The sequence below is a fragment of the Nematolebias whitei genome, chromosome 13 (assembly GCF_014905685.2).
Source record: "Nematolebias whitei isolate Nwh7 chromosome 13, NemWhi1, whole genome shotgun sequence".
Classification (NCBI taxonomy): Eukaryota; Metazoa; Chordata; class Actinopteri; order Cyprinodontiformes; family Rivulidae; genus Nematolebias; species Nematolebias whitei.
In genome coordinates, this window is record NC_056510.1 from 6,967,071 (window position 1) to 6,979,429 (window position 12,359).

At 40.1% G+C, this 12,359-nt stretch overlaps 2 protein-coding genes across 3 annotated transcripts in view; both read left to right on the forward strand.

Annotated features, from left to right (window-relative positions):
- Positions 1 to 542, forward strand: part of tfcp2l1 (transcription factor CP2-like 1) — an 18,629-nt gene extending 18,087 nt beyond the window's left edge. Inside the window, exons 15-16 of the mRNA XM_037687172.1 lie at positions 372 to 423; positions 505 to 542. Coding sequence (XP_037543100.1) covers positions 372 to 423; positions 505 to 542 — 90 coding nt within the window. The remainder of the gene's footprint in view (positions 1 to 371; positions 424 to 504) is intronic.
- A 3,227-nt stretch (positions 543 to 3,769) lies between these two features.
- The window catches only part of LOC119418968 (actin-related protein 3), a 13,341-nt gene continuing 4,751 nt past the window's right edge, over positions 3,770 to 12,359 (forward strand). For both annotated transcript variants that reach the window (XM_037686259.1, XM_037686260.1), the window contains exons 1-7: positions 3,770 to 3,995; positions 7,351 to 7,406; positions 7,487 to 7,611; positions 9,763 to 9,873; positions 11,262 to 11,357; positions 11,441 to 11,548; positions 11,631 to 11,774. In XM_037686259.1, coding sequence (XP_037542187.1) covers positions 3,952 to 3,995; positions 7,351 to 7,406; positions 7,487 to 7,611; positions 9,763 to 9,873; positions 11,262 to 11,357; positions 11,441 to 11,548; positions 11,631 to 11,774 — 684 coding nt within the window. In that variant the 5' untranslated portion in view covers positions 3,770 to 3,951. The remainder of the gene's footprint in view (positions 3,996 to 7,350; positions 7,407 to 7,486; positions 7,612 to 9,762; positions 9,874 to 11,261; positions 11,358 to 11,440; positions 11,549 to 11,630; positions 11,775 to 12,359) is intronic.

Consider the following 12,359-nt stretch of genomic DNA (forward strand, 5'->3'; position numbering starts at 1 on the left):
CTCCCTGCTGAGGGTCATCAGGGTCTTTGTCTCTCTCCTCTCCCTGCTGAGGGTCCTTAAGGTCCCTACACCTCAGAGACAAAAGACTCTTTTTCAGGTCCAAGCATCGACCCCAGTGACCCTCAGGAAGGAGGGGAGGGAGATTAATCTGCATGCGAGTCATGTCGTGACCTTTCACTGTTTCCTCCCTTCAGATTCCTTTTAGTTAGTTAATGTTTTTATTTAAGGCTCCAAACAGAATGACAGCTCTGTTTTTATGAAACGTTAGTTCTTTAGCAGCTGCTGTCGGAAGCTTAAGGATACTGTAAAACCTTTCTGTGATCAGGAGGAGGAAGTAACTGGTAATTAGTAAATACTTTGTTTTGTTTCAGATGGTACAGAACTTCAGGGATGAAGCGAGTTTCATAATCAGCACAATAAGAGGTAAATGTTGTTCTTGTTGGTCTTTGATGATAAAACGATGAGACTTTTTGGTATTTAATGATGTTTTTCTCTTTTTCTCAGGTGAAAACACAGACGGGTACCACATAGTGTTGAACTAACCAGCAGGACGCTCCCTCAGGGCAAAATGTACAGATTGTAAATAAGTTTCTTACCTTTTGAAAGACTGCTGATACAGACAACACTTTTATTTATTTATTTTACTATCTGATTAATGTGTAATTCATGTTAAATCCATCACTTGTTCATAAATTAATGATACAAATGCATATTCATGAAGATGAACCTAAACTGAAGCCATCGTGTGGACAAAATGAGATGAGAAATGAACAAACGGGTTTGTTTTATGTCATGGAGCTCCGTCACAGTTTAACTGCTGTGATGTAGTTTTATCTGTATTATAAGTGAATTTTACTCTAAATAAAACACTTTGTCTGATTCTCCCTCGCTAGTTTTGTGTGGTTGTGATAAATTCAGCTTGAATGTGATTTAGTTTCACAACCCCCAGATCAAAGAATCGGCGTTTAGCGTTCGCTCCTCTGCAAACAGGAAGAAGTGATGCATTGTGGGGGAGTTCAGTGGCTACAAGAACAGTCTGAGCTCTTTTTCAGTTAAAAAAACGAGTTTTCAACAAAACAAAAAACAAAACAGAAGTGACGAACAAACTGTTCAGTTTGAAGATGTCGGTCCCAATAAGAGCAAACACATCAGTTATGTAGTAAATAAAATATTAAAATCTCTTGTTTAGATGTAAAACAGTCCAACAAACGATGGAAAAAATGCATACCTGTAAACGAATCCGTTACTTACTTGGGAATCATTATTACTAAAGATGGAGAATCCAGGTGTCGTTTGAATTTTAACCCCATTATTGACAAGACCCCAAAAAAACTGAACCAATGGCAGCAAAGAGATTTATCACTGAGAGGAAGAATTACCGCCTCACATACGCTGCCCGGTCTCTTGATGTTAATAAAAAGGTCTCTGAAGATATTGACAAGATGCTGTTTAACTTCATTTGGAAGAATAAAAAAACACTATAAATAAATATAAACTGGCTAAAACAATTCATCAAGAACCCATCTTCAGTTTGGAACTTCGTACCAAACTTTATTTTCTCTAAATTAGGAGGTCTACATTTATTTCTATTTTGCAATTATAATGCTGAAAAAGTTCCCTCAAAACTGTCCAGTTTTCATAAACAGATGTTTCTCTCTTGGTCATTGATTTACAAACATCATTTCTCTCCACACAGATATTATATTTGGAACAATAGAGACATCTTGCATAACAACAAATCCTTATTTTACCCTAACTGGTTTATTCACAACATGGTTTTAGCTCATCAGTTGCTCAACACCGATGAATCATTAATGTCATATCAAGAATTTGTCATAAAATATAACGAATTTAATATTGTATTAAAAGCAATCCCTACTGGAGTAATTATTTTACATAGAAGTACAGCAGGACAGAATCCAACACTGTTACACTTTGATCCAACCAAACTTGAAATTGGTCAAATCTGCTTCTCCTCAACCCGTAACAACAACCGTCGTATCCGTTCACTCTTTCAGAAAGATGTTGTCAACTCCATACGTGGCACCTTATTGGAACACCTTTATTAATAACCTTAACTGGAAAAGGATTTGGACTTTACCAACCAGATACATGATAAATAATAAAGTAAGAGAAGTATCATTCAAGATTATTCATAGATTTTACCCATCCAAAGTTTATTTACAACGGTTTAACAAGGATATAAATATAATTTGCTCTTTTTGTGATGAAAACCCAGATGTCTTTCATTTGTTTTGGTCTTGCCCCTTCTCTACTCAATTTTGAAAAAGTATTTGTATTTTGATTTCTACTTTTATAGAACTTAGCTTGGAACATGTTTTGTTTGGCTTCACTGACCCCACAGCTAAAGAAAAACAGTTCTATATTATTAATCTTATTATATATCTAGCCAAATGGCATATTCATAAATGTCGACACACTAATCAAAAACCTGTTATCTCCATTTTTGAAAATGAGGTCAAACAATACATCAAAATTATTAAATATTCCACCAACACGAGTCCATAAAAACTTGCACCTTTATGTGCTCTCTTCAATATATTTATGTAATATGTTATTGTAAAGTATTGTCTGTGTTTGTAACCCCCTGGCGTCTGTTATATCATTACTGTATACTGCATTTTATTGTATTGTTTTGTACTTTTTCAATAAAGATTAAAAAAATAAATAAAAATGATGGAAAAACAAAAACATCTGCCAGGTTTTACGTGAAAAACAAAACCTCTTCCTGCTAATCACTTCGCTCAGAGTTGAGCTATGTGAAGACATTTTACATTTTTACTTTGAAAACGAGTTTATTGTAAGAAATAAAACCAGGATTTATTGAAGGAATGTATTTGAGGACAGAAGTACGGTGGCCGACGGGTGCAAACGCATGTATGATGCAAACTCAAAAACACGCAAAAAAAAAAATGCAAACACGAAAAACAAACAAACAAAAAAATCTCCACCGTACAGAAGAATTTTTAATAAATGCATAGATTTCAATCAGTTCACCCTTCACTGACGTCAGCAGTGACTGACAGCGGCTCAGGCCGGTGTTGTATCGTAAAAATTACCCCCGTAGAGGGAAGCACAGTTCAAGGCTTTTTACCGTAAAATCAAAGATTGTAAAACAAGCTCTTAGTTTTCTGAAAGACACACTTATCTTTTAAAATCATGGGTGCTTGTTCAGGAGGCATGAAGATTTTAGAATATTAACTCAAAAATATCCAATATAATTTTTGTCTTTCATTACATGACTTTGTGAAAGGTGGTTGTCAAATAGAAAACTGTTTGGAAATAATATAATTTATTTTTTATTTTTTTTAGATACATTCATATATATATTTAAATTACTCATATTATTTATGTTTATGTCTCAAAGACGCATTACTCCGATATAAAATTACAAAATACAGCTCGTATATGAATACAATGGTTCATTTTGTGAATAATTTTAGTTTCCTTTTTGTTATTCATCGTGTTTGTTCACGTTTATTTGCTGTTCAGTCGTACACAAATGTTACTATTATTTTTAGTGCCTGTTTTTATTTATAAAACAATTTAATGATAACAATAATTCCCGCAGCCTAGCCTGAAAGAGAATCATATGACTTGAAAATAAAACAAAATTAATATAATTTAAATCAAAATCCATCCATTAAATTAAAATGTTCTAGAAAAACTCGAGTTTATTGTTTAATATTTCCGGTCCTTCGCGGTTGGAGGTCCCATTCCTTACCGAGTTACGTTTTTCGACACAACACCCCCCGCCGCCATCTTGCCTCTCCCAGCCTGCCTGAAGCTGAGCACCGCGGAAGAGGAAACGGTTCTGTGCGGGCTCACGGTTCCTCCTGTGGACGGCTTGCCACATCCTCCAGCCGACACAGCCGATTCTTCCCCACCAGAACCTACCGTCTCTCCAGCAGCAGAGACCCGGGACCAGAGATGGCTGGACGGTTACCGGCGTGTGTTGTGGACTGCGGCACAGGGTGAGCAGCTGAAGCCGCGGCTCGGTGCACACGGAGCGGGGAGAGCCGGGTGTCACAGCTCGGTCCTTTCTTTCTGGGTCATTTTCTGACACACATTCCCGCTGTCTGCTGGTTCTCAAACTAAATGAACCGAGTAAATTAATTTTAGCTGCTCACAGGCGAACAGCTAGCGCGTTATTTGGAATTATTGTTGTTTATTAACATTTTTCGTTTTTGTTGAAATGGTTGAATTAAGTTTAGCCGTTTCGTTCATTTAAAGAGTAATTGGTGCATTAACAGTTTAATCTTAAATTACGTGTTTAACTTGTATCGTCTCATAAATGCAAGAAACGATTACATTTACAAATATTTGCTCATGTTTTCTGAGCATGCGCACTGGTACTTCCTCAACCTAAAACACTTCCGCATTTAGGCTTTTGAGTCCTTATATGGTCTGAACTCTGCATCCGAGTGGGATTTTTAACCTACTTCTCTAATTTCTCAGCTTTACAGAGACATTAATTCAACTTGAACCCGGATGGGATCCATTATGGTTCTGAAAAAACGTTTTGAAGATCAGGATGTGTGCTCCTGAACTTCCTGCTGGACCACAGTTCATCAGTTCTGGCTGTTTAAATCACAACACCCTGTTTCTGTCACCCCACCTGCAGGTTGTTTGAGTTTTATGGCAGAGAATAGTTTTAAACAGTGTAGGCTTCTGGAACAACAACAACGCTTGGACTTAAATGTGTATATTTGTTTGTAAGGAGATAAATTCACATGTAGGGACACACCCCTCTGTGCCCGCAGGATAAAAAAACGTCTGCTGCCTGATCTGGGATGAAGTAATCAGTCAGAAAATCTCCATGTTTTTAACTAAATATCTCTTTATATTTTCCTTCCGAGCAGCCAAACTTTGTCATGTTTTCAAATGATCCCATCAGCAGTTTTTCAAGTTTTTTGGGATTTTTTGCTGCATTCTTCTCACCCAGTTTCAGTCCAGTCAGACAGACCGTGGGACGTCCCTGCAAAGGGTGCAGTTTTGTCTTTTAAAAATGAGACAAGAGGACAAGTTTAGGATGGAAGTAAAGAAGATTTGGACTCTAAATAACGTTCCACGGCAGCTGAAAGTCGTGTTTTAAAGAAACGAGCTGAGGGACGCTTCATTCTTCGGCTCATCGTCAGGTTTTCAGCTAAAGCTCATCGAGAATCACCTGGTTGGAGCTAAAATCTTAGTTTAAGCTGTGTTATCTTTAGACTATTTTAAATTGTTAAAATGTTAAGCTTTTTATGTTTGAACCACTCATAAGTCGGAGTCGAGGTACAAGGACTGAATAACTTCATTAAAGCCACTTCAAAAGATTACGTAGAAAGTTTATTGTTAAAGAAATAAAATAAAAAAAGAGACAGAAGCTGAGTTCAGGTTTAGATTTCAGCTGTTTTTTTTATTTTTTATTTTTTACTCTGACGTTGTGTAACTGCTCCTCAGAGTTCCAGCTGTGGACAGATGTTTGGAGGTTCTGAGAGGATTCTGCTGCTTCCTCTGAGTCGTAATGTCCAAACGGTGATAAGTGGACTTGCCTGGATTGGCCGGGCTCAGGACAGGTCTGTGTTTGGGTGGAGTCGCGTGGGTCGTTTTCTCCTGCGGAGCAGAACCCCTCGGGTGCGGCTGAAGGTTTGTTCTCGGCCTCGAACAACAAAAACTGGCAGGTTTTAGTTCTCACTTTATAAACTGAAGCAGCAGATAAACTCCTGCAGGAGGGTTCTGTTGGACCCGAGCGTGACGTTCAACATACTTTCAGCTTGTCCAGGCAGGTTGACGGCGACGTGCCGAGACTGTTCTGTGGAATGAGCTAAAAAAGCTGTGGAATTTATGTTCAAATATGGACATCTGACGTCTGACACAAAAATATAAATTTAGTGTCAACTTTCACTGCGAGGTTTATTTTTATGGCCTGTTGTGATTTTACTGCCCGTGTTTATTTCCCCGTGGGCAGATTTGAATGAAAGTTGAACAGAAACGTCCCGAACTCGGTCAGTTTGATGGATATTGAGCTCAGGCTTGGTGTGGTAGTAGCTGAGCATCACCAACAGCTCATACTCTGAAGTGAGGGCTTTGGTTATGGTGATGCGTTCTTCTCAGAAGCTCTGCCTCCATGTGCTCAGTTTGGCCCGCCATGTTTTTGAAGCTGCGCTGCTGATTAACGTTTATAGATTAATTTTCTTTGGTGCAGAAAAAAAAAAGATTTCAGAGCAAATTTAACAAACTGGTTTCAGTGGGGATTAATTGAGTTCCATATCAAACAGAAATATATCAGATATTCTGATTATTTAGTCCTTCAGCGGTGCAAACATTCATTTATGTAGGAACAGATTTCTGTTTTTGTCGTGCGTCATAAATTCAAACGGAATACGACGCCGTCGTCGTGCTGCAGGTTTTACCTTTTCTGCTTCCTGTCCGTATTTTTCTGCAGAAATGTGTGAAAACCGCTCGGTTTCCTCTGCAGCAGCAGGTGACCTCAGAAGCTGAAGTTTCCTTCTGTTCCTTTAATAGTCTGATCTCACAGGAGGTTCTGTTTGGACCCGGCAGTGGTCCGTTAAGCCTCAGTGTTCTGTCGTCCTTCAGGCTTCACATCTGGTTAACATGTGAGACTCCGTTTGTACAGAGAGGAGGAAGTGAGGTGGAGGCTCCGACTCCCGGTCTGAGGTGAAAGAAAGTGTTTAATCCTGCGTTCACAGAGTTCTGTTGGATCAACGGCAGAACCACGAGTTTGTCGACGGGTCGGGCCCAAACAAAAATCTTTACCGCGTTCTTAAGTGATTCACATCTAATCCCAAACATAAAAGTAAAACGGCACCAGACGGTTTGAGTAGTTTTGTTTAAAAAAATAAAATAAAAATGGCCGCCAGTTTGCTGCTTTGAAGCATACAGGTGTGTGTTAACACAATGTCAGGGTGGAAAGACATCAGCAATGACCTCAGAGACGCTGCATATCAATATTTGAAAGGTCAAAGGTCATTTCCAAACTCTGGAGTCCATCGTTCTGCAGAGATTCTTCACACGTGGAAAACATTTAAACGGCTGATTCACCCTGAAGGTCAGACCGTGCAGTGACTGTACAGGCCTCAGTCAGCAGGTCAAAGGTCATGGCCTCGCCTTTATTGAGGTTCTGTCCCTCCTCATAAACAGAACCGCAGCGTAATGAACGACTCTTGTATTGGACTCACATTTGGACCCAGCACCCCCCTCCCCACTCTTGACCACAGCGCAGGCATTGATGGAACCCATTGGTTCCGTCAGCCAACAACAACAACATGATCCACACAGAGCTGCTGAGTCAGCAGGACCGGTCTAAACCATCCTCTTCTCTTCCAGATACACCAAACTGGGCTACGCAGGAAACACAGAACCTCAGTTCATCATTCCATCATGTGAGTACTGATCCGTTTGTCTCCCCGTCCACACAGAACCAAAACGCAGCCGAGATGCTGAATAAAGTTTTTAATTCCAGGTATTTCCATCAAAGAATCGGCCAAAGTGGGAGATCAGGCCCAGAGGAGGATGATGAAGGGGGTGGATGACCTGGACTTCTACATCGGCGACGAAGCCATCGACAAACCCACCTACTCTACAAAGGTACCGGTACCAAACTCTGACGGCGTCTCGGCACCAGACTGTGAAGGTCCGCTTTCTCCGTTCAGAAGCTCCGATGTGACGCAAAAAAACAAACTCAAACTTTCCAGAATAAATTATTTGATCCGGGCGGCGTCAAAATAAAAGAATGCAGATCACCCGCTCCGAGTTTTAGACACAAATCAGATTATGATCAATAATAATATTAATTATAAGAACTAGAGAAACTGCATTTCCTGTGAAAATGCAGTGTGAATGCGTATTGCTGAAGAACTTGTTGAAAAACAGCTGAAATGAGCTAAAATGCTGACATGGATGAACAAGCCTCAGTTAGCAGAAGAAAGCCAAAAGGACACATATTTGTTGAATTGGGTTTAAATAAGCAGAAATTAGCGTGGATTTAGTAAATTGGCTAAAAAGCTGAAATTAGCTAAAACTAGTTGAAAAGTACTGGTAATTGAAAAGGCAGAAAGAAGCTTAAACTACCATCAGGAAGTGGATGGAGCTGAAATGAGCTAAAAGAAATGTGTAATTAGCTGAAAAAGCTAAATTTAGCACAAAAAGGGCTAAATAGTAGCTGAAATATCAGATAAAGCTGAAACTAGCAGGAATGAGCTGAAATTAGCAGAACAAAGTTAATTATGCTGAAAGTCGCACAAGTTACAACAAAAGCTTGAATTTATCTGACAACGGCTGAAATTAACTAAGAAATGCTAAGAAGTTAGCTGAAAATGTTGAACAAGCTTAAATTAGCAGAAGGAAGTGGAAAGAGCACAATTTGCCATATTAGGCTGAAAGTAGCAGGAATTAGGACAAAAAAGTGGAAATTATACGGAAAAAGCTGAAATTAGCAACAACAAAAAAAGCTGCTAAGTACTTGTAGCTTAAAAGCAGAAATAAGCTTAAATTACCAGAAGGAAGTGGAGAAAGCATATTTTTGCTGAATTAGACTGAAAAAAGTTTAAATGAGTGCAAAAAATGTGGGATTAGCTAAAAAAAAAGAAGCTAAAATTAGCATAAAAACCACTAAATAGTAGCTGAAATAGCAGAAAAAAGCTAAAATAAACTAAGTTAGAAGAAGCATAAAAATGTTGTAGTTAGCAGAAAAACATCTAAAAGGAGCACAAAACAGCTGAAAAATTCAACTGAAAGTAGCTGAAAAAAAGTTTAAATCTGCACAAGGAAGCTGAATTGTTACAAAATGTGAAAGGAGCAGTAAAAGGTAAACGGATCTAAAGATTTGAAGGATTTAAAATGAGCTCAATTCTTTTTCTATGAGACAGAAAAGGCTAAATATTTCAAGAAGCTAATGTTGCACCAATACCAGCAGCATTGCAGGATCGTCCTGAAACAGCTGAACATTTTGATTTATGATTTATTTTTTTTAATGGCACAAAAATTGTGGAACGAGAAAGAAGCTGAAAAACTTACGGAACAAAAATGGATCTCAATAGTGTGAATGCTTCATAAACATTCACACAATAATAGCGTTGGCGCTATATCATAAGATCGTTTAGCTCCGAGTTTGTGTTCACTTAGCCAACGGTTCACCCACTGATCGTTCCTTTAAAGTTTCATTAAATCCTGTCCATTGAATCATGAGATACTTTAACACGCGCAAATTATCGTTTGAGCAAAGTTACATTTAGACTCTTCAGCCGCTAAACGCTCCTTTTTGTTAACATCAGAGTCCATGCTCAATAATCCAGGTGTACAATCCAACACTTTTCAGTCAGATCATCTGGACAGTTTCTTTTTTTTGTGCTGAAACGCTTCACCTTCCATCCAGAAGGCTTCATCAGTCAAGGAAACGCACAACAAAACCGATTCTTCCCCCAACAGCTTCCTCCAAAGTGGAACAAACCAGTTCTGCTTGTGATAAGATGTGTCACAAATCACTGAATTTGGGGTTTGGAGATGCATGTTTTCACTGTAGTTGTTACAAATATACAAAGTCAGTATTTGGTTCAGTGAAGGACATTTGTTGTGACTCTGAGGGTCAGAAGTTAAAATGTTTGGGAACTCCTGCTTCAAGGGCCAAACTCTAGAAGAGTGGTGGAACAAAATATAAAACAAACATGTGATCTTTGCTGGTTTTTTCACCTGGTGTTCCCGGAGCAATGGTCTAATTACCTGAAATCTTTCTGACTACAGTGGCCGATTCGTCACGGGATTGTGGAGGACTGGGACCTCATGGAGCGCTTCATGGAACAGATCATCTTCAAGTACCTGCGGGCTGAGCCTGAGGACCACTACTTCCTCCTGGTGAGAGCCGGGTCAGGGCTCAGAACACCAGATACCTGGAGCCACTTCCTGTTCAATGCTCGTAGAACGAGGGTTCTGCTTCCTGTAAATTTTGGTCAGTTTATTTAAAGGTGAAAGGATCTCCGACTAGTTGGACCTTATTTGATAATTACTTCAGCTATAAAAACAAGACTTTAAAATACTATAGACCTTTTAGTTTTTATAATAATAATAAAATAGTGGTACACTGATGTTACCAGAGCTTCTCGTTCACGTAAACAACCAGAAGTCTGAGATAGTGGCCAATTCAAGACCGAGTGGAAAGCCAGATTCAGATAACACAATTATTTTGGGTCAGGCAGCCTCTGCTTGATCTCCATGTGTGCCTTCGTAGTTCTGCTGGTACGTCTCACTGGCGATTCCAAACAGCCAGATCTTGTGGCCGAGCTTGTAGCTTCTCCAAGGTCGATTCCTTCTCGCCAGTGAGTTCCAGGAGCCGTAAGCTGGATACGATTCTCAGAAATCGCGTCCAGCTTACGGCTCTGCTCATCCAGCGTCTGAGTCTGCGTGCTTCCCGCTCGGTACCTTCATGCCAGGCAGCCTTAGCAAGGCCAGAACAGCTGCTGACATTTTCCACATTTGTCGATGAGCCAGGTGACGGACAGTTCCAAAAAGGAGAAATCCTGTTTATCATAAATCCAATTATTTACGCGTCTTCTACATCCTCGACCGACAATACTGCCAGACACAAGATCTTCCACTGCCCCCAGGAGTCCATAGTGTATCCAGCTGCATGTGTCTCGTCCAGGCAAGAGGGCTCTCCTTCGCCCTGTCGTCTCCAAAATTTTATCAATTGCGTTGAGAGACCAGCTGACCAGATCCGTAATTTACAATTCAGAAGATATGTAGCAAGAGGCTCCGGTAGGAATCGCAGACCAAAGAGCAAAGCAGGAGGGAGGCAGAGCGGGAGGGAAATGCGTCCGTCCTCATCAAGAGAAAGCAGGAAAAATATGTTATTTTGACGTTCTCTTCAGATCTAATAAATTAAGCATCACAAGTTGATCACATTTGATTGTTTCTACTCATATTGTGCATAAGGACCAAAATCAAAATATAACTTTGTCACATGTTATAACTTTTTAGCCTTCAGTCTCCACTACAACTGATGCACGTCATCCTCCCAGAATGCATTGCACCGGTATAATAATGGTGATGTCCTTGGATTAAAAAAAACTATAATAAACATTTTAAATTTTTCATGTAGAGTTTTATTGTGTCACAAACAACTTGTAGTAGATAAATAAGTTGATCAGACCAGTATGTGCAGGTAGTCAAAGGTCCCTTTAAAGATGTTAAAGTTCTCCTCTGCGTCTGGTGGAGTCACGGTGCCACGTCTGCTATTTTTGCAGACGGAGCCTCCGCTGAACACACCAGAAAACCGAGAGTACACGGCAGAGATCATGTTCGAGTCTTTCAACGTACCGGGGCTGTACATCGCCGTGCAGGTCGGACCGAACCAGAGCAGATCCTTCCGTAAGGCTCGGGTGAGAGGCCGTGTTTATGACCTATCCTCGTTTGTTTGAGGCAGGCCGTGCTCGCCCTCGCCGCCTCCTGGACGTCCCGACAGGTGGGGGAACGGACGCTCACAGGAACCGTCATCGACAGCGGAGACGGCGTCACTCACGTGATCCCCGTGGTGAGTTCAAACGCACGTCCCGTATCCGTCCACCGGCTCGGGCAGACCCTTTTCACCGGTCTGTCTCTTCTCCGTGTTTCAGGCCGAAGGCTACGTGATCGGCAGCTGCATAAAGCACATCCCCATCGCCGGACGGGACATCACCTACTTCACCCAGCAGCTCCTCAGGGAGCGGGAGGTGGGAATCCCCCCTGAGCAGTCGCTGGAGACGGCCAAGGCTGTGAAGGTGGGAACGTTTTCTACAAACTCCTGATGAGCTGAAGCGTTTTAGATTTTAACACGTCCAAAGAAGTGTTCAAGTCAAACAGCATCAATTTCACTTACATCCAACATTTATGATTTCTTACCTAAAAACTTCTAAAATAAGTTTTTTTTTTAATCTTAGAAGATGTTTACTCCTTACAGAAATTCAATCTTAATATCTATAAGTTTGAGCCATTTTTTTTGTTTTCCAAGGATGATTGGAGATTAGATATTTTGCTAACAGATGCACAAACAAACACTCAGACACGAACGATTACATGATCTCCCACCTTTCATGGTGACAAGTAAAAAATAAAAAATCAGATTCAGATAGTTTAAAAAAAAAAGAGGAAATTATCTAAAGTTTGCTGTAGTTCCTCAGAAGGCCGCTAGATGGAGCTGTGGATCCACCTGACCCAGTCCAGTTGGGTCTAAGGTTCAGGTTTCTGACATGAAGAAGAAATAGGGCAGAACCAGGTTAAAGCATTCATTTTGAGCTTACTAACATTTTTATAAAACTTTTCAGCCTCAAAGAAAACAAAAACATCAAATAAAAATCATTTACAAT